The 27,429-nt window shown below is 46.8% G+C and overlaps 1 protein-coding gene and 1 long non-coding RNA gene across 3 annotated transcripts; one reads left to right on the top strand and one right to left on the bottom strand.

Moving 5' to 3' along the window:
• Window positions 1-323: 323 nt before the first annotated feature.
• LOC126048913 (T-lymphocyte activation antigen CD80-like) lies at window positions 324-27,301 on the bottom strand. The gene is made up of 7 exons (XM_049824455.1): window positions 27,192-27,301; window positions 26,830-26,930; window positions 13,084-13,422; window positions 10,111-10,392; window positions 7,970-8,095; window positions 4,842-4,965; window positions 324-2,910 (listed from the first exon to the last, which is right to left on the bottom strand). Exons 2-6 carry the CDS (start codon window positions 26,915-26,917, stop codon window positions 4,859-4,861), a joined length of 942 nt encoding a protein of 313 aa, XP_049680412.1. The 5' UTR covers window positions 26,918-26,930; window positions 27,192-27,301; the 3' UTR covers window positions 324-2,910; window positions 4,842-4,858.
• LOC126048915 (uncharacterized) lies at window positions 10,340-20,968 on the top strand. 2 transcript variants are annotated; one of them, XR_007509030.1, is made up of 5 exons: window positions 10,340-10,685; window positions 12,312-12,381; window positions 12,972-13,162; window positions 14,729-14,822; window positions 16,152-20,968. It is a non-coding gene; the product is annotated as an uncharacterized LOC126048915 (long non-coding RNA). The 2 variants fall into 2 exon arrangements; XR_007509031.1 differs by lacking the exon at window positions 12,312-12,381 and having other exon boundaries at window positions 12,410-13,162.
• Window positions 27,302-27,429: the final 128 nt, after the last annotated feature.

Here is a 27,429-nt window from a genome sequence, read left to right as displayed (position 1 = left end):
TTCCATTTTTGGGGAGGGAGAAGGAAGACCTGTTGCAAACTGAGTGTCAAGCACCATAGCTATCCTGCTCAGTTAGTGCCTGACAAATTGACAGACATAAGATATGTGGAATTTACAAGTTGGGCACCTGAGTGCCATTTTGTCATTGCTGTGTCATGATGCCAGCTGTACCTGTTACAGCTTTGTCAACCAGCTGCATCACCTACCTTAATGCTACAGAGCATATGCTTTTAGCAGCTGCAAAATGGTGGCTGGGGCTCATGTGACTAACTGAAAGACTCTACCAGTTCCCAGTACATAGAACAGACATCTTTTATTACTGAGAAAGGAAACTTGAGTTTACCATTTATTTTTTAATACAATTAAAGGAGGAACCCCAGGAAAAAATGTTATATACAAAATACCTGTGATAACAGAGCAGCTCACCTGGTACAAAGGCCCAGATATTAAGCTGAAAAGGTCTCACAGAAACCACTTGTGTGCAATTCACTGAATAAAGAATAAGGCAATAGAAAACATGATTCATAGTATAAGTGCTTAAGGAAAAAATAAATGAAATAACCTGCCCATCAAAAATATAAAAATAAACTGATGCTAGACATACTTGTCAGTGAAAACTTTTTGTTTCCTTTAGAAGGAGTTACTTAAAGTGTCACAGGAGTCTGCGGTGATGCAGAAAGGTTTGGCACAGTGCAAAAGACAAACCCTTCTCCAGGAGGCTGTGCAATTGTCAGTCTGGAGCAGAAGTAGAGGATGAGATAGAGGGAAAAAGGTTGTGCCAGTACGACTGTCAGAGCTCTGGTGTGGTTGGTAAGGTGGAAATGCATCGTTGTTATAGGAGGGAAGGAAGCACAATGTTGAAAATGAGCAAAGTAAATAAAAAAGGAGGGTGTTCAGGCTGCAAGAAGCTAGTAGTTTGTGCTGGAAAGAACAAGCATAGATTGAAAGAAGAGGAAACTTGAAAAGTATGAGACACCATCGCCCATACAGCAAGTCCTGCAATAAAGTCAGGCTGCCTTCTGGAAACACTGCTTTCTCTCTCACCTATGTTCTGCTTGCGACCAGAATGCCCAAGTGCAAAGAGTATTGCTTCCTTATGACCCACCTTATCTCCTTTTCTCTGTCAAAAACCCCTCCTTAGGAATGTTCTGAAGTTCCCATTTCACTTATACAATGGGAAAGCAGTAAAAAAGCTGATGGGGCAGCATGACTCTGCAGGAGTAGAAAGGGAGCAGTGTCATATTTTTTACTAGCGACTTGATCCCTTAGCCTCTCATAGCTCAATCCTCTACAAAGCATTTCTAGTCCTCCTATTTCCTCCAGCACTTTCTCTCTCAATATGTACCTGCTAGAAAGAAGTTAAATGGAATATTTCTTTGTTGTGTCCTAGCAAGATAAACAACTCAAGCAACAAAACATCCCACAAAGAGGCATGGTGCTTTAAGACTTCTGTCTGCTCTGCTAACTACACACATGGATAGAGCAGTAAGGGAATGGGTACAGCTTGCAGTGGGACAGAGCAAAAGGGCAGGACAAACCTGTCAAACTCAGGGCAGGGTTGAGTTAGGTTAGTATGCAGAGTTGCTTAGGAAGCTTGTTGGGGCTTTTTCCTCTTTTCCCTTCAAAATGAGAAACCACTTTTTCCTACACAGTAGGCAAGAATATCACCCAGATCAGATGAGTCCTATCCAATGTTAGCATCCTGTAGGGAGCTTCCTTCAAGTCCTGGCTGGGTAGAGAGAACGCTGGCAGAAAGCAGCAGCATTCAATGCACAGTAAATCCCTGTGTCGCCGTGAGAGAGTCCCAAGAATCTGGAGAGCCTACACTAACAAGTATTCCTATGCAAATGTACAAATCAAAGCAGACCTATGTTTATGAAGCAAGGCCCCAAGTTACATTTCATTACAGTAGATACACGTGAGATAACCACCAAGTGTTACAGAAATTTAAATGGACCTTTACAAGTGCGGGTAGGAAGGAATGCATATAAAATCTACATGTGTATGTGCAAAAGTGTGCACATGCATGTACTCACACACACACACACCACCAGCGGGCTGCGCTGTGTCAGATGTGCTCCTGTATCTCTCAGTAATTTAATGAAGGAGCTGTATCGTGGTACCTGGCTTGTCAAGGCCATCCTTTCAGGAGAGAAATGTTACGAGAACTTGTGCCACTGCTGTAGATAAGCAATATTAGTTAGCTGTTAGGTGTGCCGTCAGTATGTATCATTCCCTAAAAAGTCTCATAGCACTGAAAATAAGCATAAGGCATATAGTCTCACCTCAAGGTGCTTTTTCATGAAAAGCGTGTGCATTATTGCCTCTTTAGCAGAGAAGGACATGTAACTGTAATGGTCAAGTCCAAATCCAAAGTCCTCCAGCACAAAGAACAGTACTGGTAGATACCCGTGCGAGGCTGAATGTAAAAGAAGTTTTAGCTGCTCCTAGTTGCAACATGGAGGCACAGCCTGACCTGAGATTGTACGTCGGGGTCTGGGGTCTCCCAAAGGCCAGCTCTGCGTTACTAAAGGGGTAGATGGGGGTGGGCTATCTGCTAGGGTTCTGCAGGCCCCCTGATTTTCATAGAGGCAGCATCAAAGCCAGATGATCCCAAACTCTTGAACTGGTATGTCAATGCTGACAACGCTCCTCTTCTGCCCCGTTGCAGGAACACAGAGGGTCCTCCCAGTTGGAATTCAGTAACCCTGTTGTAACGAGAGTACCCGACAGCTTCTGTGGCATAGGTGGGGTTTTGTATTCATTCACACAAGATTATGTTGTCAGTCTTCTTGAGCAGCGTTTTCTATTGCTGTCATCCCCTTTCAGAAAGCCAAAGGGTCAACGCAATAAGCATTGCTGTACAACGAACAGTGAGGACTGCAGTGCAGAATACAAAGGATAAGAAACCTAAGGGACACAAAGAAAAGATTTTACTGATTTTCCCCCTCTTCTTCTTAATCCTAAATGTAAGACAGAATGTTGTAGAGCCGAGACAAACGGGGATCACCTGCGATAGCCCTCCACAAGAGGGCTCCTATTAAAGACAGAGCTGTTCAGAGCTCAGCAGCTCTAGACAGGCACTACAGTGAGCTACAGACTGGCTGAACGCTTACTGTGAAAACCTTTGGACCGTACAGAGGTGCCATCTCTCTGCGAAGTGAGGATGACTAATGACTGCACTACCCTATTTAAGCAGCTATAGGACATGGCCCAGCATATCACACTATTACAAGGTGACAGTCAGACACTCAGGAAGCACAGCTTCCATCCCCGTCCACAGGCAGCAGCCGTTCCAGGCACTGGAGTTGGGAAACACCAGCCACTTACAGAAAAAGCCTGGCAAACTTTTATAAAAATTATTAAAGAGGAATGTGGCAGAATGGATTTATTCAGTAGGTGAACTCCTGCCACTCCCATCACAAAACCCCCTGGAATTCATGCTAACCAAGGCTCTAGTATCTGTTCCAGAAAGGGCCTTCCCCAGAGGAAAACATGAGTGGGTGGTCAGGTTTGGAAATGAGACAAGTGGCCTTAATGATAGTTTCCCCTCCTTTCCATCTCAAAAATGTTAAGCTTTTAGATTACTGCAACGCACAGCATGACAAATTCATGACTTCTAGGACTCCACAGCTGTTACTCTATGGCATTACCCTGGCAATTCAGCATGCTGTGGTGAGAGCAGGAAATGCAGTCACCTGGATAATGATGTGAATAAGAACAGTTAGCTGCTAATCTTTCCTTAAGTCTCTTGACTTCAAAAATGTCTTTTTGGAGGACACAGCCCTGAACACTGCTGAGCTTTCAAGCCAAAATGAATATAATGCTTTGTAGTCATAAAACCTTGGTAAGCCAGACTTTTCCCCAGCCCATCCTTCACAACACCACATTATCGAAAGTAACTCCTTTTAAAATATGAGTGTTTCCTGGGCAAGTCTCAGAGGGGAAACTTTTCCTTCTCCATTCCTCCAGCTGCTGAAGGGAATGGGAGATATCTCAGAAGTGGACTAGCATTGCTGATCTTACTGGAAAAGCTGGAGTTCTCTTGTTCACCTATCCCTCACCACCATTTGGTCAATCCTTCATTTCTATCATCAGGGATGTTCCCATGTTTATGTATTGGATCAGGCACATGGCTCACAGGGCATCAGCCAGAAATAACCTCTAGGGGATGAAGCCTCAGGTGGGACCTGTAGCAGCGATGAACTACTCACAAATGAGTCCAACAGGAGAGGAACTAAAAGACTGCGCCGTTCTTAGTTAGGAGGCCCATAAAATGAGCACAAGGGCAGTGGCAGGGGATGTCACTGCAGATCCTGACGGATGACCATGCTACAAACCCACCTCTCAGATATTAACCAGCTTCCTTACACAGGTTCAGAGGAGACACTGAGAGTCAAAGTTGTCAAATGTTCCTTTTCTTTCATCTCTCTCTCCCCCCATCCCCATTTAGTCCCTAAAAATTAATGTTAATTAAGGAAACGAATGCCACAAAAACTTGCACACCATCCGTGCAGGGCCAATTCTGTGGAGAAAGCAGCTTAGCAGCCCAGGAAATTTGGTCCTCTAACATTTTTCACTAGATTCATTTCTAGAAATTTGAAATAACCCAAACAAAGCAATGCCCCACAAGCAACATGAGCATCATTCCTCTAGTTACCTGACCAGGAAACACCATGTGTCCAAGTTGGCAATAGGGCCCTACCGCTTTTATTTACCCTTAAGGACAGCACACACTCATATTAAAAGCCATACATGGTTTTGTGAGCTAACACCACCCTAGAATCTAATAGTATTTGAGAAGCTATTTTGCCAAGAGAAGAATGGTGGAAGAAAACTACCTGCAAATGCAATCTGGTCATACAGATGATGTTTCAGATGTCACTTTAGAGCTCACAGGTGGCTTCATACATTCTTTCACACCCTCTTCCACTGAATCCTGAGGCTTACAACAGTGAGAACTGACTGAAAAAGAAGATACCTCATTAGTATCTGGATAAAAAAGCTGAATCCAAATGCCTTCTTCAACAAAGCAAAGTATGACAGAGTGGGAAGAAAGGAGATAAGAAATTAAAGAAAAACAAATCCTGTAGCTCCAGTTACTTCTATTCTTCCTTGGCAGGACTCATCCCTGCAGTACATCTGAATACGGCTGGCCCATAGCCATAGCCTGATCTGATAGAAAGCTCTGTTATATGTAAATGTTATCTATACAGTGTCATATGGATAAAACAGTTCTCATTAGCATAGGGCTAGGACCTCAGCCTGGCACAAAGACAGGTTGCTACATGCTAAGATAAGGACAGAAGGGAAATAATGGTAAAAGTTACATGTCACTAAATGCAGTTTATCAAGCAAGTGAAAGAACATTAGTGTTAGAACCAGCCAACCAACTCTTTCAGTGCTTTAAAAGGACTTCAGATTAAACAGGTCCCCTTAGTATGTCAGCATCTACGAACAATTTTGCTTTAATAATTGAAGTTCAATCTTTCTGTACTATTACAGCGAATTGTACTTGCACAAATTTTACAACAAGGATTCTAAGCTATTCTTTAAGTGACCTCTAATCTCAGCCTACTCTTGGTGCTTTGTGTTAAATTAATGCAGAGCCAAAAAATCTAGAGAGTTTCCATTCTTAAATTACTGCAAAGATAGGCTGTGAGCTCCTCAAAGTAGAGGGTTCTGAACCTCAACAAACATCTACATGTTTTGGTCACCACCACAATCATGCATCTGAGAACTCTTATTTCCGTTTTGCTCTATCTTTCTATTCTTCCCTCCCACACTTCAGCTCTTTGAAGCATGGCTTTTTGAGCTCAGAAACCACTCTTAGCATCAAGGCAGCTCTCAACGCAGCTTTCCATATGCCAGAACAACAGAAGTACTCTCAGACCTATTCTGAGCTCCCACAATAGCTCTTGAAAGGTAACCTGTAGCAACACCAGCAGGAAGCACTCTAAGGACAGGTATTGCCCTTCCCAGACAGGTGGCAATACAAAGCAGCACCAAAACGTGACAACTGTGCAAACTAGGAAGTTGGATTGAAGCTCTAGCTTCAGTTTCTTACAGTATATGCCTGGTCTGGAAAGTGGCTGTACAAAATAGCACCACCTGACTCGACAAATCTAATCCTTGTGCATATTAGGAAAATAGGACTGAAAGGGAAATTCCCGTTTATGCAGCCATGTCCTGTGCTGTTCAGGTGACCACATTCTACCACATTGGTATGCTTTTTACATGTACTTTAAAAGCAATTTGGTTTCTATATAAAAGGCTATCTCAGAATGCTCCAGAATCTTACTGATTTAATGGTAAGGAACCTTTTAATTTCCAGCCTATATTTGTTTAGAGGCAAATCTTTCAATTCCAGTTCATTTTCTCCTATAATTAGAAGTTCATTATCCATGCAGCTGACAGCACAGGCTGTGATCAGCTGTGATTTTCTTGGTCTCAACCTGCTTGCTGCTTTCCCATTGACATAGCCCCAGGGAACAGCAGGGGAGAACCAGCACTGGTGTCACAAGGGCACATGAGTGGAAAATGAGGAGGTGCACAGGTGTAGCCAAGAGTCACTGCCTTCCAGAAGCTTCCTTTCTTTGTGATAAAACACCAAAAAGAAAATTAGCCCAGCCTGACTTAGTGGTCACACTGGTTTTTGAAGGGATGTGGTTGGTGAGGAGGGGAAAGGAAAAATGCTCAAAAAAAAATGCTCAAAAAATGTTCAAACAAAATGCTACCTCCACAACTCTGACTTGAGAGTGAACTTGTCTGAAGTTGAAATAGACATAGCAGAAGACACAAGCATGACAAACTTAAAAGTGCCCCTAAGTGAACTGAGTCCCTGCTGCCTAGAAAATAACTTTCCAACTGGGGATACCACTGCAACCATGATGAGTTAAGATGCTCAGACTGGTGGCTTCTGGTTTAAGTGGACTGAACACAGAGTGCTCTCAGTGAGGTATCCTTGTCTCCAGACTTGACCACCCCAGTGACTGACAGAACTTGATTGGGTGATATTTATAACGTGTTGCAAGGCCTGCTGTCTTTCTCCAGGGCTGCTTTTCAAAGCTGCTAATGGGGTGTGGATAGGACATCTACTGCTGTTGACTTTCAATACTGGCTGGATTCCTAGCTGCCTTTATAAAGCCAACAGATGTCTACCCTGATCTTCAGGGGCCTTCTGGCTAGGTCATCTTAGACATGATTAGGAGCAATAGCTAATAGATGAGATTTTTTTGAGCCACAAAAAAAACCCCAAAAAACCAGTCTACTCAGCTGCCAGCTAACCCTGAGATGCTTGAGGTCCCCTTTGCCATTGAAAAACTCCTGGAGACATGTCTGGAGTTACTGAAGACTTCATAGGGTGGGACAGGGCACCTCACCTGTGCTGGTTTTGGCCACACAAAGAAGACAAATCCATCTCTCCCGATTGGGGTTCTCCTAAAAGTGGGACATGCTATGCTTAAGTCCTTTCTGTGGACCTAGCACTATATAGTTTTGTAACTTTGGCTCTGTGATTTCTCTGAGGCATTGTCTAAGTAGGGTGGTAGAGAGATCCCATTCTGAAACTGTCAGTGCTCAGCTCTATCTATCATGATCACCAAGATTCTTGGCATCTTCAAGCATCTTAATATATAAAAAGGGACCTTTGTGCATCTCTTCAATTCTGTATACCCCTGATTTTGGAAATACTCTGATCTGCTGTCAAAACTCCCCATCACCCCTCCACTCTCAAACCTGAACCCTAGCGCTGCCTGCACACAAAACTTAGGAAAGTCCTGAGCTGGACTTAGATTTTGTGACAGTAGATGTTGCATTAAAAAAAAAAAAAAAAAAAAAAAAAAAAAAGGAAATGAGAAAAAGGTAAAAAAATATATAGTGTGTCAGTATAGTTTCTATAAATGCATAGTTTGCATAGAAACTCCATAAGCAGTAAGAGACTGTTTCTTGAAAAAGGAGCTATACTTACCACGCCTTGGGAGGTATCTTGCTGCAAGGGTGATAGCCAAAAGGAAGGTGATTATGATGATACTTGAAGCAGTAATGACATTATAAGATGGAGGCACAGTAGGGACAACGCACTCCTTTGTTTTTTCTGAGACAGAAGAAATAAAACATAAATAAAGGGCCCAACAACATATTGGCATTTTCATGTAAGAGCAGCTATATGAATTTTGGTGGTTCTGGCCAAATTCTAACTCAGATATTCAGCCTGAAAATTTACCTGTTCAGTAAACAAACAAAGCTGGCACCTAAATTTCTTCCATTCTCCAAATTTGCTTTGTGCTGAAATTTTTAACATATCCACAGAATGCAAAATGATGGATCTTTGTCCAGAACAGGACTGAGACAGGCAATATTTAAAAACACATAAGCTGTTTTTGAAGAAACTGGTTAGGCCTGGTGGAAGTCTGAGTCCATATCTAGAAAACTTCCATTCTCAAAGGTACTCTGCAGTTTTTCTTACTGTTTTCACCAGATTTATGCCTAATTTTTTCCCCACTGAATTCATAGGTGATGGAGAATGATGCATTAAACAGACTAGAATAGATTTTTTTCCTGCATGGCAGGTAAGGAGTGTTGTGGCAGAGTTCAGCTTCAGTGGATCTGGAGCCTTTAGCTTTTTACCACTGGAGATGCCCATTCTGCCACTTGGAGACTAGAGCAGATAACAGGCCATTCTTGTACAGTACAAGACAACCCTAATTCAACAGGAGGGACAGACCTGGTGAATGTTCATAGATCTTCAGATTTTCATTGTCTGTCTCTGGCACAATTAAGGATCATTCAACTGCTACAACACTAGCCTGATCTGCTGTACAATCTTCCCCTCCACTGTAGGGTTTGCCTCCTACATTTACCAGAGGCTGTATTCTGTCTGGAACTTTGTGTTCATGAAAGACTTGTTTGGAGGACCATTTCCATCATACCAAAATGGGAGTCATCCCACATCTTAAAAATCCAAAAGTGCGGGTTTTGTGACTGTGGTTGTCACTGCTGATTGCACCCTCCTCTAAGAATATGTGTGACAAAAGTGTATTTCTATTATTACTTTTTTTGTTGCCTTCCTTTTCTATGTAGTATGATATTCATAACATTCTTCCATTACCATCTCTAGGGACATGATGCACTACATCCAGCGATAACCAATATTCATAAAGCACTGGTTTCTGGCATTCATCCTGAAGCTGAATGGCACCCCTCCTCATGATCCCCTTTGATTTTAGTGAGATTGATGAATAAGGTACCTTGATGAATAAGGTACAATTCCCTAGGAAAAATAGCACTTCTCTAGCTTCCCTTGAAGGTGCCCTTATCTGATGAAAACATCAGACCCAGAGACATTTCAGAATACTTTTTTGTAACAACATTAAAAAAAAAATCCTTTTGGCTTTAAGAATTTTCTTGCAAATCCCCTTCTACTGTAAAACATCTGGACTGTAGTGTGCTGCCTTCCCCCATGCTGTTCCCACTTGTGCCTCAAGCTTTTCAAAGCACAGACTCATCTATTATGTTATCACTTTTAAGCCACGCACAGTGATGGATTTTTTTTCTGTATGAGTTAACCCTATATTAAATATGTGTATGAAAGCAGAATTTTGTCTAGACCCCAGCTGACAGTTTCTGTCACTGAAGCAGGAACAAACATGCTTGTTAAATGAGGAAATTCTTTTTAAGTGCAACCTGTGGCTTTTAAGGCACACACATTTCTCAAGTCCCTCCATCGAATACCAGGTCTGTACCACGTAACTGGCAGCCAGATCATGCTGGTATAGAGGGGCACTGAATGGTGGCAACCCCAATCTGTGGGAGCCACTGAGGCTGACATCACCAGATCACAACTGGATCCAGTTGGTCTCTCAGCCCAGCTGTGACACGGTAGAGCAGCAGAAAGACAGAGCTGTCTCTGTCTGTCAGCCACTGTCGTAACTCTCCTCTCCCCCCCCTGCTGTCTTACAGCCTTTGAAATATTTTGGTGTGCAGCTCACAGGTGGGATCATTGGGTCATCCCTGCATGAACAGATACACAAAATCTACTGCTTTCTCAGAGATGCAACTCAGCAGATTCAGCAAAATGGTTTTGTAACACAAACTATTAATAAAACCTACTCAGAAGCACACTGGTGGACTCGGCAAAGCCATTGTATTCAACGGAGCAAGTGAAGCTGACGTCTTTGGTCACATTGAGCCACAGTTTGCCAGTGACGTTGTACGCTCTGAGGCTGGACTCGGATACCCAGCTGGCATTCCATGCCGTGGACTCGTTGTCGAGAGCTCCAGAGAGTTTGGGTTTGGGGAAACCTCCATAAGAGGAACATCTTACCACCATCTCAGTTGATTCACAGGAAAAAGCCAATACTTCTGCTGTTATGTTCGGCTTACTGAAGTCAGCTGAAGCAAGAAAGATTTAGTTATCATTCTGTCAGATTACAGTAAGGGCTGCAGTCCTGATCACCCACAGTCAAAGCAAAGACTCCCCCACAGGGTCTTCTTCCTCTGTCATAACCTGTTTGGCCTTTCTTGTGCCTTAGCATTCTCCCCACAGCCTAGACTGGCTACGGCCTTGGCTTTTGCTGCTTCTCCTCCCTGGATAGTACACAGACTTCATGACCACACCTCTCCAATGCCACCATTTCCCTCCACATACAGCAGTTTGCGGAACAACAGAAGGAATCATAAAACAGGTAAGAAAAATATGGCACCGAATAAAAATCTGTATTACAGGTAATGGTAGACAGTGTCGTGTGTCATCCCACCCACACTCCCCGCCCCCCCCATTAGTCCCTTCCCAGCCAGAAGCTCACGATGGGTCCATCTCTGCTGGGAAAGGAGGCGAGTCACATGTTGGTCTCTCAACTGGGATGGCCAGCAAGAGACTGAATTACATTTTCTGCATGAGAGCCCCTCCAGAAGGCTCAGCTGAGAGCAAGACCAAGTCATACTAGTCATTGCAAAAATGCATAGCAATACACAGGTCCTCTCAGACCATGTTCTCACTGGACTTTTTTCTCATTGCCAAAGACAGTTTTCAGAGGTTTCCCAGCCACACATCTTGTTCCATGCCCTTCTGCCTGGTCAGATGTATTGCTGTAAGTGTTTGTGAGGCTGCATGGTGAAATGGATGAGAGGACTAATGAGTGAAGAAGAAAAGGTGGTGATCTTTTTAGCCCTCTTCCCTTTGCCAATCTGGTTCACCATGTTACTGTAAACAGTTGCATTAGTAAAAATAAGGATGCCCATAGGTTGCAATGAAGAGCCCAGGGTGAGGAGGAGGAGGCAAGGGGTGGCAAAGGAACTACTTAAGGCAACTCTCCCACTGGAAAAATCTCCATGGGACCACATCTTTAGCAAGAGAGGCACCAGTCAGAAAAAGAAACTCAGCGTGTGGCTTCCTGGTGGGTATAAGTCACACCAACACCGCTGCTGCCAAAGGGACCAAATTCTCCCTCCCACCCCTGCCAGCTGTAGGTCCATAGCCTGCACACCCCCGCAGGTGCTAGCCCCAGCCATGGCAAGGCCAGGCAGAAAGCTAGAGTGTGTTGCTCAACTCACTGCAAAATGACCCTTTTTGGAGCAGCTAAGACTTTCTCTGCGATTGCTCCCTGCCTGACTCACCATTTGACCACATGACTGCTGGGATCTGCACAAGGCAGACAGCCTTCTGGTCGTTGTGCATCTTGTGCTGACCACAAACCCATGGTCTAGGCTTGCAAGTAACTAGTAATTAGTGAAAGAAAGTTGCTCAACATTGCACAGCCAAACAGCGGCACACAAGGAGAGACCCGGATTTCCTTCCAGGCCCACTATCTGTTGAGCAATACGGCATTGACACCCAGTCTGGAAAGTCCCTTCAAACATCCCAGCTGGCCTCACCAAGGCTCCCTGATCAGTCACCAAGGAGTAACACCTTTCCGCCTCTCTCAGGTTAGCCTGATTCCAGCAGGGGTGAGGGGAGCTTTCCCTTTCCTGATCCCCGCAATAACTGATCCCACTTTACCAAAGGGAGCCAAAGTCTACCATAAGTATTACAACTGGCCTGTAAAGACAGCAAGGGGATTTCTGGAAGGAAATAAACTGGAGTATTTGCAGGGAGGAAAAGAGATCTGTTGTTTCACATTTTTCATGCCGTTAACTCCTCGGCCCTCACAGCTAGAGAGGGTGCTGGCAGTGCACTTCCCTTTTTTCATGTCAGTTCCCAGAAAGATCGCTAAATTTATTTATTTGCACACATGCCCACCATGCCCTCAGACAAGCAGGCAATGGCCAAACCTCAGGAGCCTGGTTATTTTTGCTGATGAATCTCATTCCAGATGGGGAATATTCATTCACTGACTTGTCTGGAAGATTCCTGGAACTCTGTGCTGCTAAAGGTATTCAAATGTATGTATATATTTATATATCTTACCAGTATCTCTGCCTCTGGTTGAAACCAAACGCCACAAAAACAGTGGTAGAAATGGAAAATAATGTCAACGGAACTTTTTGTCGCCTCCAAGAAAAGATTCAGATTCGTTTTGAGCAAAGGAACTCAGGTTGTTTCTTTAAGGTAAAAAGCCTCAAATCCCCAGCTGAGTTCGGCCTTAGGTTGTAGATCTGCAGCACAGCTGGCCAGCCCCCCCAGAGAGCCTGGGCTCCCCAGGGGTTGGATGCAGGGCTGGGATGCTGCTGTGGCCACAGAAGAACAATGCCACCCCATTCCTCTTTCGGCTTGGACGCTTGCCGTGCACCAAGGGCTGGGTGTCTGCTTTGCCCAAAAGACAGCAGGGGGCAGAGGTGGCCTAGGGCACCCAGCAGCAGTGGTACCTGGGGAGGTGTCTTGGGAGGGGTCCTTTCCCAAGAGGGAGGCATCAAGGGGAGGTTGTTGGGGTGGTGGGAAAGGCAAATTTTCTGTAGCTGGGGTAGCTTTGGAAAGGTAAGGAGGGAGGCTGCTAGAATGGAAATAGTTAACAGACTTTCTGGCACTCTTTTAGATTTCCTGTGAAAGTCTATCTGCTACATTATGATTAAAGCTTGGAGGAGCATCCTTTACCCACCAAAGGCTGGCACCAGAAAGCCTCAGGTATTGGGAAGCAATCCACCTACCTGTAACAAAGAGGGTGACAGACTCATCACACACAACAACTGAGTTCTGCGAAAGTCTGCGGTGCTGAACTACGCACTGGTAAGAGCCATTGTCCAGGATTTCCACTGGGGAGATCCACAGGGTGAGGTTCCTGGCATCCATCTCTGTCCGGTTCCCGTACTGCTCGTGCTTGGAGAACATCTTCCCCTCTGCGTAGGCAAGCACTACCTCTGTAGTGTTCTTCTGCCAGTAGACCCGGTAATTATGTAAGCTTTCTGAGCTGGGAATTTCATGACAACAAGGCAAGCCGACTTTTTCTCCCACTTTGCTTTTGACCACTTTCTTCTCCAGTGCATAGCCTGTAGGTGGGGGGTAAACAAAAGTCAGTGAGACAGTGGTATAGCCTTGCGCCAGGACCTGCTGCATAGAGCTTACCTCTTTCCGCTCTGTCCATACCTGCTAATGTACTTCACCACCCACCGAGCTGTTTACAACTTCAGCCCTGCACTGAGGGGAGGCCTCCCTTGGCATTGCCTCTTATTTGATGCTCCAGTCCTACTTAGGATCCTGAGCTAGAGGGCACACAATGATTTCTGCATGGCTTACTGAAGGCAAAGGCAGGAGAGTTACCTGCCTGAACAGAAATTTTGCTGGCCTCTTAAAAAAGAAACATACCTCAGAGTAAAAAATTGCCATTATTCATGTACGGGGATAAAAACATACATGCCCAAACTGCTATCTCCTCTGCTCTCCCTTTTCAGTGTTTGGAAAGTCTGTGTCACCCTCCAGTGGGTTCCCTGCATGCCAAACAAGGCCACAGTGGACTATTAGTTTGGGGGTTCGGGGTTTTTGGGGGAAGGTGTTTTTTCTTTAAAAAAAAAACAACCCAAAGCTTTCAAGATCCCAGAAGCTGGAAGCAAACCTACAATGATAAACAAAGGTTACCACTACGCTGTCATCAGCCTCCTAGTATTAGCAAATGAACAATTTTGCCTAATCTAGCTAAAACAAATTTGTATTTGCGAAGGCCCATGGGCCTCCCTTGGGATTACTTGCAAACCAGCACAGGCATTCCCCAACTCCTGCGCAGCAACCGTGTCAGTGCCACACCTAGTATACAGGCATGTGCCTACCGTAACAAGTCAAGACCTTTGCAGGAGAAAATTAGGTGCAACTTTGATCAGGTTAGCAGTAATCCCTCTGCTTCGCGCTACAACTTTTATGCACTTCACTCCTGTAATCAGCCGTGCTTTCCCACTTTCCTTCCTCTTTCCAGTGGGTAGGTACTTGCAGGAGCCAGGACCTGATACGTGAGAGAACAGCCTACAAGCTCCTGCTGTTACTGGAAGAGTGACCCAGTACTGACTGACATGTGGTCCTGTGCTGCCAAGGCCAGGCCAGGGCAGATGGCTGGTCTTTTGCCTGGGTTTGTGCAACCTTCAGGATGAGGCTTATCTCTGCACAGCCTGCTTTATTAGTCCAGAAGGTCAGGTTGCTTTACATTTGCCCCGCTTGTCTCAGCCTCACTACCTTAGCACCCATCTCCAGTAGCAGAAAGGGGATACCAATCTGTTGCACTCCATTGACTGAGAGTGGAAAAACAAGGAAATAGCTGGCCTCAGGACTGAGAAGATTCAAATTACTTCTTCTTTCCCTGCCAAACAGATTTCAGTAAACATGTCTGAGAGAGAAAGCAGGGAAGTCCTGACCAGGTGATGCGCCACTGATGGGGAGAGTGCAGCATCGCCCATTGGTGGAGGTGAGACCTTATATGCAAAGCCTCTGCCTGAAGCATGAACCGAACGCTTGACAAAGCTGAGCGTAAGATCTGCAACCTAACCCTAAAAAAGTCTGGCTGATGCTGGCTCACACATTATTGTCACAGCTAATGCCTAACCACAGCCACACTATACACAGGCATAGAGTGCAGTGCTCAGATTGTGACTGGGATGCTACGACATTCAGACCAGCTGAAGTGTCCAAAACCGCCACAAGCTCGCTGCCGGCCAGGGCTCGTTTTCATAGCATTTACTCGCAGACCCTTGGGATGCCATCACACAGCCGGCAGCAAGACCCCTGCAGCATGCTGACTGTGCCCAGCAGCACACCCTGATGAGATGCTTTGCAATCCTCCAGCTGCCAGAGCTGGAGGGAGACAAGCAGATGCTCAGCCAGTGCATCAGCACAGCTGGATCCTGGGGCAGCAGTGGGGGCTGCTTGCTGAAGTTAAGCCTAGGCAGAGAGCCTGGGACAGAACATGAACTAAGTTTTCACCCCGCTCACCTGCAGCACACCTACCCCCGTCCCACTTGCACGCTTTATGTTAAACCTGTATGAAACACACTGAAAAATACTGGGGAGGTCCTGGCAGCACTATGGAATGTTTTAATATTAATTAAATAAAATAGAATACATAATTAAATGAGCAACTTCTCATTTAACTGGTTTCCCTCCACTCAGCCACTTCACTGGTCTTCCAAAGGGAAAGATTCAAACTCAGTTCAGCAGCCCCCCCCCCCCGTACTTCCCCTTATAATGCATCGCAGACTCTGAGCAACCAGACTGGGGGCAGACCAGGAGCCTGCTCAGCCCGCTGACCTGTGTCAGCCAGCAACGGGTAGCAAAATGGTAGAAAAACTAGTTCTTCCACACCACACAGGATAAAAACTGCCATACCCTGCCAACCTTTGGCAGCCAGGAATTTAGGGATTTCTTGGCATCAGCAATTTAATCGCTACTGCTAGACCTGCCCTTCAGGGAGAGTTCTTAACCCTTCAGGAATGCACATATATTTTTAGCTTCCACAACATCCTGTGACAATGAGTTGCACAGTTTGATTACATGCTGTGTGAAAAAGCATTTCCTTCTGTTCACCTTAAAAGCAGCCCACTTTACACTGTGATTCTTGAAGTTCCTCCTCCTGCATGTCTGCATGCATTTGTGCATGTGTGTGTTTTTTCCTTCAACCACATCTTCGCCTGTTCTCACAGTTCAGCTCTTACTACTGCTGGAGAGACCCACAAGAGCAGCCCGTCAAACTTTGGGATTGTGGAGCCCGATAAAGATAATTTTCTATTTTCTTTTGCAGCAACAGGGGAAGAGTAGGCGTACAGTAAATGTCAGGGTGACATCGCATCATGAGTTGCATGAGGTTCTCCACGCCTTGCCCCTAAGAGTCTCCTTTGCAACCAAAAGGAGAACAAAAACCTTCTCCGCAGTACATGTGCTGGGGCTGGAAACTCCTGCTGATGTCACATCTACCCTTAAAAGGCTCTGCACCCTTGAAACTGCAACCTGAATGCTGCAAGCCTGAAGGAACCAAAGTCCACGAAGAGTCATTCAGCCCCACAAAAGTCCCCTTTCACTTTAAAGGTGAACTGCAAAGCAAAAATGAAAATTCAGTTCTGTCCCATTTCTGTGCTGAATGCTCTCTGTAACCAGGCTGTGGGGGAGGTATCCACTGTGGAAATAATTTTTAATGACTTTTCTAGAAAAAAAAGATCCCTCCTCTTCCCACCCACCTGAAGCCCACCTGCTCCCTTGCTGTGCACTCACATTGCTCCGTCTCTGGAAGCCCACGGCATGTGGCAACGCTGAACTAATGAAAGGGCTGACCTTCTGTTCCCTGGGCAGAAAAACATGTTTCATTCAAACTATGCCTGTGCTGCAGATGCCTCATATGGCAGGGCTAATTAGAATTGAAAGGTGAGTGTAGAGGAAAACCATCCTTTCTTGTATGTTCCAAGAGTCAGCAAGCAGGAGAGCTGTTGAGCCTCTACCCCTGTTTCCTTTACTCCTTGCCCAAGCTGCGTTTCAGAAATTCCCCAGCCACAGACAGCTTGGTTTTCCTGACCACTCGTACAATCAGGCAGTATGAGAGAGCAGATTGCCTCTGGGGCAGAAGTCCTGCAGAGACATTTGACTGTAAAAGGCAGTAAAAGACCACACAACACTCTAGAGAAGCAGTGTTGAACTGTTAGAAACCTTCAGATAATTCCTGGTGAACAGAAACCCCAAAGCCTTTCTCTTTCCCCTCTATCTCACATTTCTCTGCCCTTCTGAACTGCTTTGCCTTTTTCTGCTCTTACCTTGTGTTACCTTACTTTGCAAAGAACTGTCCTGGTTTTGGCTAGGATAGAGTTAATTTTCTTCCTAGTAGCTGGTATAGTGTTATGTTTTGGGTTCAGTATGACAATAATGTTGGTAACACACTGCTGTTTTCAGTTGTTGCTAAGTAGTGTTCATACTTAATCAAGGATTTTTCAGCTTCTCATGCCCAGCCAGCAAGCAGGCTGGAGGGACACAAGTAGTTGGGAGGGGACACAGCCAGGACAGCTGACCCAGACTGGCCAAAGGGGCATTACATACCATGTGACATCATGTCCAGTATATAAACTGGTGGGGAGTTGGCCAGGAGGGGCAGATGGCTGCTTGGGGACTGGCTGAGCATTGGTCAGTGGGTGGTGAGCAATTGCATTGTGCATTACTTGTCTTTCTTGGGTTATATTTCACTCTCTTTTTGTTATCTTCCTTTTCATTACAATTATTATTGTTATTAGAATATTTTATTTTTATTTCAGTTATTAAACTTTCTATCTCAGCCCACAAGTTTTACTTGTTTTCGACTCTCCTCCCCATCCCACTGCGGGGGTGGGGTGGAGAGGGGAGGATTGGCAGGGAGGACCGAGCAAGCAGCTGCATGGTGCTTAGTTGCTGGCTGGTGTTAAACCATGACAGCAACCCACAAAGCCACACATGTGAAGGGAACGATTCTTCTTCGTGGGCCTCGAATCCTTTGCCCCTGTGCAAGCAGCAGGTAAGACCTGCACATTATTTCGACTGACAGTCCTGCAAAAAGCTCTGAGGCAAATTGTCAGCTACCCTCCAAAACCAGGAAGGTCCAAACAGCCTTGCATTGCTTTTTTTCCATAAGGTTCCCTATTTATCTTTGCAACAGCAGCTGGTCTCTCTACTCTTAATTATTGGCATCACTCACTTTGCCTAGGACCATACACCTGGGACTCTGCTGGGGTGCTGACACCTTTCTTGCCCTCCGCCTGCACGTGGGCTGGAAAAAGGGGCTTGGGGCAGCTCTGGGAGGAGGTGCACATCATGTCATGGCAAGGCAAAGGCACTTCTGGTAACTGGGGCTGGGCCAGCTGAGGAAAACGCATCTCACAGAGCTGCAGCTTTCTCCTGGAGGCCATCCCCTGGGGTCAGTGCAGGAATCGCACCCAACAGTCCCCAGGTAATTCTGCAGCTCAGGCCCCTCGTTTTCTGGGCATAGCACATTTGCCCCAAACTTGCAGGGATTATCCTTTGAGGACAACACAGTATTTTACAGGAATTTCCGACCAAGACAGGTCATCAGTTGAAAAATTGAGAAATTTTGAAAAGCTGTCTTTAAAGGACTAGACACTCCCCCTTGGTCTTTTCTTTAACCCAGGTGATTTTACCAGTAAGGAATCAGATTCTCCCAAAGCTTTCCATGGAGTTAAAGCTCAGCAAACATCCCATACTACACTGGAATACGTGAAGAAATGCTTTGTATTCAAATCAGTGTTGTGACAGACTCCTGTGAATACACTGATCACAGAAAGACCCCATTAGATGCCCAAATAACTTCTATGTGGAGACATCATTTCAGCAGTGCATAAAAACACTATCTTCCTCTGCCTTTCACTATAAAGGCCCCATGCAATGAGAAAGATGGGATGGAACAGAGGAAAGTGGGTGCCGGCAGGCCCTGCTGGGGCTGTTCTCTTTAAGGAGTCCCTGACTGCATGTTAACCCAGGCATGAGTGCCTGGTAAGCCTCCTAGGCTCCTTCTACCCAGACTCCATTCCAGCAAGTAGAGGCATGCAAAGGGAGGTCTCAGCATGCAGAGGAAGGAGGAGCCCTTTGCCCTTGCACAACCCCAAGCCCAGCCTTCCAGTCACAAACTACAGGCCTGCTGATACCCTTCAGCTGCTCTAGGCTGCTCTGGCAAAGCAAAGCAGCTGCAAACCCAGTTTGTTTTACTCGTGTCATGGTGACTTCTTGCAAGGTCATGTTCCTTTATTCATCCCAAATCCAGTAAGACAGAGGAGCAGAAGAGAAAGCATCCCAAAGAAAAACAGCGATGTACTTAATTCAGCAGCAGTTCCACTCAATCTCACTTCCCTGTACCCACTCACGCTAGTCAAGCATGTCCGCAGCCATTAAGTGACAGGATTAATCCTAGTTTATAATGATGTCATGACTTGCCTGAGATAGGGAAACAGTTTAAAGAGGTTCTTCTAAAAGTTCAGCTCTGCTTGCTTCTGTGCCGTAACCTCAGGGTGCCAAGTGGTATAGTAAGGGCATGGCACCCCTTCCTTGGCTTTATGTACTTCCCACCTTCACATTGCCACATTCCTCCTGAACAAAACAGTAACCTTGCTTCTCCCAGCTCTATACAACATGATTTGGCAATTATTATAATATCCCCATGGTGTTTTGGTGCCTGACTCCTTCAGCGGTCTTCGTTCCATTTTGATGCTGTTTTGTTTCATGTGCAAAGCCTTAAGTGAAGAAATCCTTGAAATCACGAAGTGACTGTGAAACCCATAGGACACCTGCCTGCATCTATAGACAGAAAGACAGCCCATCTTTGGGGGTGCTGACTAATCCCATGTTTTTTTCCCAGCAGCTTGTTAACTTGAGGCCCTATTGATGACAAATGAAATTATCAATCTTATTTGCCTCCCTGAGAATACTTTGATAAGCAGTGATGTACTGTAGGTAACACTCATTTTAGAGTGGTTCACAGGGGGCTCTCAACACATGCTGGTGTCCGATGTGGTCCCAGTTTCTTAGACGCTCATTACTCCCATTGAAGCCCTCCCTCCGACTGTGGTTTCCTTTGCAGGTTGCAGACTGAATGCTCGGCTTTCTCCAGCCTTAATTGCTGATCACCAGAAAGCAGATTTCACACACCCCTGATAGCCTTTTTGCCACAAAAGCCAGCAGGGCAACCCAGCCAGATAGGGAATGAAAGGAAGTGCTGTTACTGAGTCACAACTCTGTCAAAAACCTGGCTTTAAAGGGAAGGAAACTCCATTAAACACAAAAAAGTTCCACGATCTGCAATTAGCAACTGAGAAGACAAAAGGGAATCTGAAATAACTTTGGTAAAGGGACTCACTGCAGCACTGGGGCAGCTCCAGCCAGCTGGTACCCCACCCCTTTGCTCTAGCTGGTATTTTGGTACTTCTTGAGATAAAGATCTACTGTGTTCTGAGTCACCACTGCCCAGTCGGGACAAGCCCACCACCTGGGTATGTCCAGTCTGCTTTGTTTATAACACAAGTAAGATCGCAACCCTTCGGTTGGCAAATTTCTAATCTTGGCAGTAGCCAGGAGGTCAGATCCAGGCAAGGAGCTGGAGATGGGACACCAAAGTACTTGGGTGTGGAACAGGGACTATATTGCGTCTTAAGATCTTCCCCTTTGCTGCGGAGCCGTCCACATGGGTGCTGCACACTCAGGGAGGAAAGGAAGGAGCGCTTGCTTATCTCCTGTGCTGCATATTGGCAGGGACATCAGCAACGGGGACAAAAGGACATCTTTGACCTGGGGAAAGGAGCAAAGGGAAGAGTCTTTCTGAACCTTCCCCCTTTCTCCTTTCCCAGCATGTGGAGCGGGTGATCCTGCTAGAATAAAAAATGGCAGGAGGGACGCCAAATCTGAATGTTCTCAGAGGATTTGCATATTTTAGTTCCTTTCGAGATCAAATTCCTGCAGCTGGCTCACCACTCTTACAATTTCCCAGTTTGAGGGCAGAAACTAGATGTGGCAGTTGTGTAAGACAGGACTTTGGGGGAGATTTGTTGCACAAAAAGACAAAAATAAATTTGTTAATTTTTTCCCCTGCAGACTCTGTCTCTTGCTGACTGGATCACTTTGTACTTCCTCTATATTTATCTCCCAGCTGAAGATGTTCTCAGATTATTTTCCTAATTCCTCCAGTACCACTGCCATGCATACTGCTGTCCTTGCAGCACAGCTTTTGAAGTTGAGGTCCTCCCCACCACTTAAGGCCACAGTTTTCTTCAGTGCTTGCTAAATCTCACTGCCTCACATGATCCCCAAGTAGCTAGCCCACTCTTGAAACTAATAGAAGGTGAAAGTGCCCAGTAACCAGGAAAATCAAGTATAATACCTTTCACATAAGACCACTCAAAATTAGAAAAACTACCTTTCTTTTTTTCTTCTAAAGTACTTGCCCACAGCCATAGCAATGTTCACCAGTGCAGCTAACAATGCTACAGGCCTGCCAGCCATTATCTTGCTATAAAAACCTGGTCCCTGCTCAGGCACTAACTCACAAGTGCTCTGCAGGCTGGAGGAGAGATTAAACAGCCCTATATAAGCGTGCAGCATGGCAAATGGTAATTAACTGAAGGATGACTAAGGAAATGAGACCAAAGCAGTCCAGAGGTGTCTGAAAGCTACAAAAACCACAGAGTGAGTGAAATGAGAGTCTTGGGCAGGGACCCCCCGAGGCACTGGCTGGGAGCATCGCAGGGCAGGGTGATGGGGGGAAAGGGCTCTCTCGGCTGGTAGGTAGCAGTGTCTGACAGTGAGGTCTGTTCAGACTGAAGCACTTCCCCCAGCACAGGGGTAAAACCCTTGTCTGCCAGGCATTGAAAACTACACCAGAGGGTATCTGCTATGGCGAAGGCAGCAGTATGCAGAGACCTGCCTCGATGGTCTTTTCTAACAACTTTTTATATGCTATGGTAGCACTCTGGGCTCGCCAAAAGGTGAATGTCTTTTGAGCACAGTCTAGCTAGAGATGCCACCGTTACCCAGCAGTCAGCACTTTTATTTTCAGTCAGGGAGTCCCCTGGGACCAATGATATTTTAAAAGCATAACAGTGAAAAAGCAGAAGCAAAGCCTGTGGCATTTCCACGTTGGGAAAGACTTACATATTCTTAAATGACCTCCTGAGACTCCCAATGGTGATGTCCCTCCAAGGGGACAGAAAAGCTACAATTAAACATAAAGTTCGTCTATTTAAAAACAAAACCAATCTCCTTTTGGCAAGCAAACAGACTTCACTGCATTCGGCACATTTGCCTTGCTACCTCATGAAAAATACCACATCTAAATGTGTGTAGTGCTTACAGTAGGAAACACATGTTTAAAAGGAAGGAGAGTTTCTCTGAACATGGAAATTCTCTTCCAGCTTGGCACAACCTCGGGGTACAGCCAGATGACAAACTGGCACTGATCCCATGCCTTCCCCACATGAGCAGAAGGGATCTGGCTCCTCTTCCCCTTCCAACCCCACATGCTCCCACTGCTTTCCTTGCAGGGCTCTCCAGAGGCTGGTTCAATACACCACACTGGTGTAAAACCAGGGGAAAAAAAGAAACTTTCTGCTAAGCTGGAAGACTAGATCATTCAAGGATCAGACACATAGCAGAACTATTGCAAAGGACAGAAGGACTGCATAGCCAGTAGCAGAGGAGAGAGGAGCAAGATTGCACCTTTCTGTGGCAATGACCTGTTGTGCTCCCTCAGCTGCGCAATCTGTCTGCATGTCCCTCCAGGGTACACAGCGTCAGGCATAAAAGCAAACTGGCACCGAAGAGAGCGGGCTGACCCCGGCAGAAAACTAACTCATCACAAGCAACGCAGGGTCATAACTCCATCAGTGGCAGCCTTCATTTTTGTCAGATTGATTACGTCCATTAAACCATGCTTGTAACTCAGAATTGAGGCAGCAATGAGCAGTAAAGGTGTGAGGGAGTACAGGGTGACAACTTCTGCTGGTAACCTACTGCAGTGCATAAAAACTTTAGCCCCAAACTTTGCATGTTTAAATGCAGGAATGTCTGACATTCACATTGCAAAAAAGTTACAAATGTCTCAGTGATCCAAGAAATGCAAAAAAGCTGTTGCCCTCAGAGTACTGTGAGCTCACCAGAGTTATCTGGGTTCATTCTGATCTAACTGGAAAAAGGAAACAATGTGGGTGAACGGAACGTTGGACCAGCAGCTTTACAAACTCGGTGTGCAGGCCTATAACTGTATTTTGACTGTATAAGAATGTAGTTTGTCTATGTTTAATTTTCTGTGGTTTTTTTCTAAAAAATTCTTTCATTTAAAAAAACACAACAGAAGAAGTAAAACAGAGTCTATAAGCAAAACCAGGAGCCTTTAGTTGGGTTTCCGTTTCTCCAGACAAGCTGTTACAGCAGGTTTCACTCTGGATAGACAGACAGACAGACAAAGTAGTTCCTTAGTTCCACTGTTCTTGTTTTTGAACCAAAGACATTTATTTTCTGCATGTCTGGAACAGGAGGAGACAGAAACTCATCCAAAAAAAGAAATTAAGAAACCAGCAAGGCAGCAAGAGCAATAAGACGGAAACTCAATTTGCATCCAGTGATCAAGTGGGCAAATCCAGTACGTAAAGAAAAATTTCTGCCATCTCTGTCATCAAATCTGCCCTAGGCACAACCCTTACTGGAGCTGGCACAGAAATTGGATGTCAAGCACCAAAAGCTAATTGCTGGACACTTCAATATTTGGGGGCGGCCACAAAATAGGGAATCTTCCTTGTTCTCAGCCGTCTTTGTCCCCTTCTGAAACCCAGCTCCACTCCGAGCTCTTTATTGGCAGCAATGCGCGAGAGGGGATTCCCAGAACAAGTTACTTGTGAGCCAGCACTCGCTCACAATGCGGAGGGAAGTGGATATTTCCCCCCTGCCTCAACTCTCCAATAACTCAGAAAAGCTGGAGGGATTTTCCTCAAAACTTCCCAAAAAATTTCACCACTGGGAAGAAGCCAAGAACTAGGTGGTCCTCAGTCAGAAGAAAAGACTCCAGGGAAGCTTAAAAGGACTAGTCCGTGGACACAAAGCCAGGTTCGCTGGGTCCCTGTCATCAGTGCCTATGCCATGTTTGCACAATGGGCAGGGAAAAAGTCATACTGAGCAACTTCTAGCAACATTTTTCTAGTTTAACAAACCGGGACTGAGAACATCCTGCAATTTGTAGGTAGGCGTGAAGGTCCAATAGCAGGAGAAAAACAAGCCCATGGGGATACCAGCAACGTGTTCAGACTGTAAATAAATAAGTCTGTGCTGTAATCAAGGCTGTTCTGCCACTCTTCTGCTGTGCTGAGACAGCAGGGTTTTCGTGCACATCAGTGTCTCCAGCAGCAGATGACATCTCAGAAGCAGCTCTAAATTACACTGGCATTTCAGTGGGTCACCTCAGGTGAACCCCAGAGTAGCAAACTTCAATTCAAGGGGAAACGTATCTATGTAGGTTCGCCATACACGATTTCCTATGGAATACAACCTTCAAATCATCCTTTTTAATTAGGCCCCCCATTAATGCCTTCTACTGCTACAATGTAAAACTTCAGCCTGGCATTCCCTAATTACTATTTTACTCACACTGGGCACACAAAGAACACCTGCTTTTATGCTAGCATGCTACCTAACCTTTCAGAGTGCTACAGCATGGAGATGTGCAAGCACCAGGACACCCAGGCTAAACCCAAGATCACAAGATGTAGCCACAGGCTCTGGGTGCTGGCTTCAACCGTGCCTTGATGTGGTCATGAGCAGTCCCACACGGTGTCAGTTCTGTAAATGCTGGCCTTGGTGACTCGCTTAACAATGCATGGGAAGTCATTGGCAGGGCGATGGCAGACTCCCAGGGCTTCATCATTTTGCCATGACAAGCTCGGTCCCTGTGGGTGACCTAGGGAAGGCATCACCTACAAGTCCCAGTAAAGCTTTTCAAACCACTCAGTTACGGGTACTGTGCCATGTATTTTCAAGGGTCACTAACACAGGAATACCTCTTTTTGGAGAGAAAGGTGGCAGAGTGTGTAAGTGTGCACACAGAGAGAGAAAGGAGTGCATCGGCTGTGCTGCTCTTATCAATCAGCTAAGCAACCTGCTCCTGAGGCGCCAGGACTTTCACAGACTCATTGCATGGGAAGCATCTAACAATTATGAAAACTGATATAATGCTTTTAAAATAGCTCTTTTTTTTTTTTTTCCACTCTGCCTCTTGCAGAATTAAACCCTAGGATTTTGTAATTGATCAGATTTGGAGAAGTCAGTCTTCTCAGCACCAGGATGGCCAAATCCTCCTGCTGGCCTACGGATTTGTGCCTGGTGTTTCCCAGCCCAGGCACCATTTGCCAAGCCTCCCAGTCCATTCCCAAGCCCTTGGTGCCACCACAGTCCTTAGAGCCCCCTCGCAGCTGCCCCCTGCCCTTTCTGTCGGCTGGGCATGAGGAGAGGCAGCACGGGCTCCAGCTGTTCAGGTGCCGCTCGTGGCTAGCCAGCGGCTTCCATGTAGTGGGCAAGGATGCTGCATCTCTGCCAGCTCTGCCTTCCTCACAAAATTGGTTGAAACCGGGCAGGGGATTTGGAAGTTACAAGTAGGGGCCTAAGACACAGATGGAGAGATGGAAAGCAGGATAAGCTATCATTCCCTCATTAAACCATATTAAAAAAAAAAGTACAACTACAGGAACATCTAGTTTTCTATTATCGAACTCCAATTTCTAGTACTGGATATTAGCATGCATCAGACTGTATATTGAAGTATTGCCCGTCTTTGGAATCAGCATCCATTTTAGAGAAACTACACGACTGGTGAATTACCACATGCTCGAGATTTACATTAATAACATACCACAAGCTCTTAAAGTACAGAGAGAGAAACAGTTCTGCACACGATAGATTGTTTGCCCGTTGCAGTATGGGCAAAATACATCTGTGCTTGACACGTGCTTCGCAAGCACAGAGGTAGGGGAAGGAGTGCAGGGGAAGACAGGAGAGCAGAGATCTCATGAGCAGCGTTTGAGGTGGTTGCTTTCTTTACAAGTGAGCTCTGCGATTCAATCCCTGTTAAATTCTCCGAGTTTTGTTTTAAGATTCTGAGATTGAAACTCAAAATGAAACTCATCATCAAATATCTCTTGGTTTCACAACATCAGCATGAAAAACTCCTCATTTTGCAACCCCTGATTTTTAATCAAAGCCCCAGTTCAGCCCAGGTACTGCTCTAGAGGACCGTTAGCTGCAATGAAACACTAAAATTGCCAATAAGCGCAAACCTATTTTGCGCCCATAACGAAGCCCGGCTCAGAAGCGAGTTTTGTGTGGTTTCAAGGTTAACGTTTCACACAGCTGAGAAGACTCATCCCAAGCCTCTCGAGGTCAGGAGGGACCTGCGGACTTCAGCGAGCTTTGCGGCAGGTGCTTGGAGAAGGACAGGGGACAGCCCTCGCAGTCCTCCGACGGGGACTCGCTGGAGAAAGCGCTGGCGGCGGAGAGCCCTCCGACCCCCCGGCCCTGCCCCGTCTGCCCCACCACGGGCTCACTTTCAGCCACCCAAAAAACTGCAGCGACCACCCCGCCGAAGCCGAAGGGGCCGTGCCACGCGCTCCCAGCAGACGCCAGCTGCCCCCCAGACGCCCTCCTTCTTCTCGCCCCGGCTGGGACGGGCGACCACCTTGTCCCTCCGGGAGCCGGCAGCCTGGTGCCCCCGGGCGGGGGAGCCGAGAGCTCACGCGTCCTCAACGCTCGCCAGCGTGGCTAGCGGGGCCAGCCAACCCAAGCCCTGGCCCAGCCTCAGCCCTGGCAGGAGACCCCAGAACGAGTGCCCCCCCGGGGGGGCCGCTGTCCCCCGCCGACCGGGACACGGGTGCCGCTGCCCGCTCGGGCCCCGCACGCCCCCTCCCACGCCAGCCGCTCCTGCTTACCTAAACTAAGGCAGAGCAGCACGAAGAGCCCGAGCCCCAGGCACCTCCTCAACGCCAGCGCCGGCGGGGCGGCGGGCAGGCACGCCATCTTCCTGCAGCTCCTGGGCCGGGAGGAGAGGGGGACACGGTTAGGGGAACGGCGCCCGAGGAGCCACGGCGCCCGAGGAGCCACGGCGCCCGAGGAGCCACGGCGCCCGAGGAGCCACGGCGCCCGAGGAGCCACGGCGCCCGAGGAGCCACGGCGCCCGAGGAGCCACGGCGCCCGAGGAGCCACGGCGCCCTCCTTCCTGCCCGCCACCACCCCAGAAAGCCAGGAGCGCGAGCCCAGCCCGCCCTCTTCCCTGCCCGGCGCCCCGGGATACCTGTGGCTTCCCTGGGCGAGCGGCCCTGAGGCGGGGAGGAGGCAAGGGCGGGGGCGCTCAGCGCCGGGCCATGGGCGCCCGGCTCCCGCCGCAGGGCCGCCGAGACGCTCACTCCCCGCCGGGGCGCGGGGGGGAAGGCCGGGCGGCGGGCGGGCGCTCGGCCTCATAAGTCGCCTCACGCCCGCCCACGGCTTCCTCGCGGGGCGTGCGTAGCGCCGCAGCGCCCGCCGCCCGGGGA

The sequence above is a fragment of the Accipiter gentilis genome, chromosome 21, assembly GCF_929443795.1.
Source record: "Accipiter gentilis chromosome 21, bAccGen1.1, whole genome shotgun sequence".
In the NCBI taxonomy this organism is placed as follows: Eukaryota; Metazoa; Chordata; class Aves; order Accipitriformes; family Accipitridae; genus Astur; species Astur gentilis.
The sequence above is the reverse complement of the archived record's forward strand: the minus strand, read 5'-3'. Positions and strand labels throughout refer to the sequence as shown.

Coding starts and splice junctions, on each gene's coding strand:
- LOC126048913 (XM_049824455.1), bottom strand. CDS start 26,917: ATGGCGTGCCTGCCCGCCGCCCCGCCGGCGCTGGCGTTGAGGAGGTGC. Junction 10,393..13,083: donor TGTCACCCTCTTTGTTACAG/GTAGGTGGATTG, acceptor TTCTTGCTTCAG/CTGACTTCAGTAAGCCGAAC. Junction 4,966..7,969: donor AAGATACCTCCCAAGGCGTG/GTAAGTATAGCT, acceptor CTTCTTTTTCAG/TCAGTTCTCACTGTTGTAAG.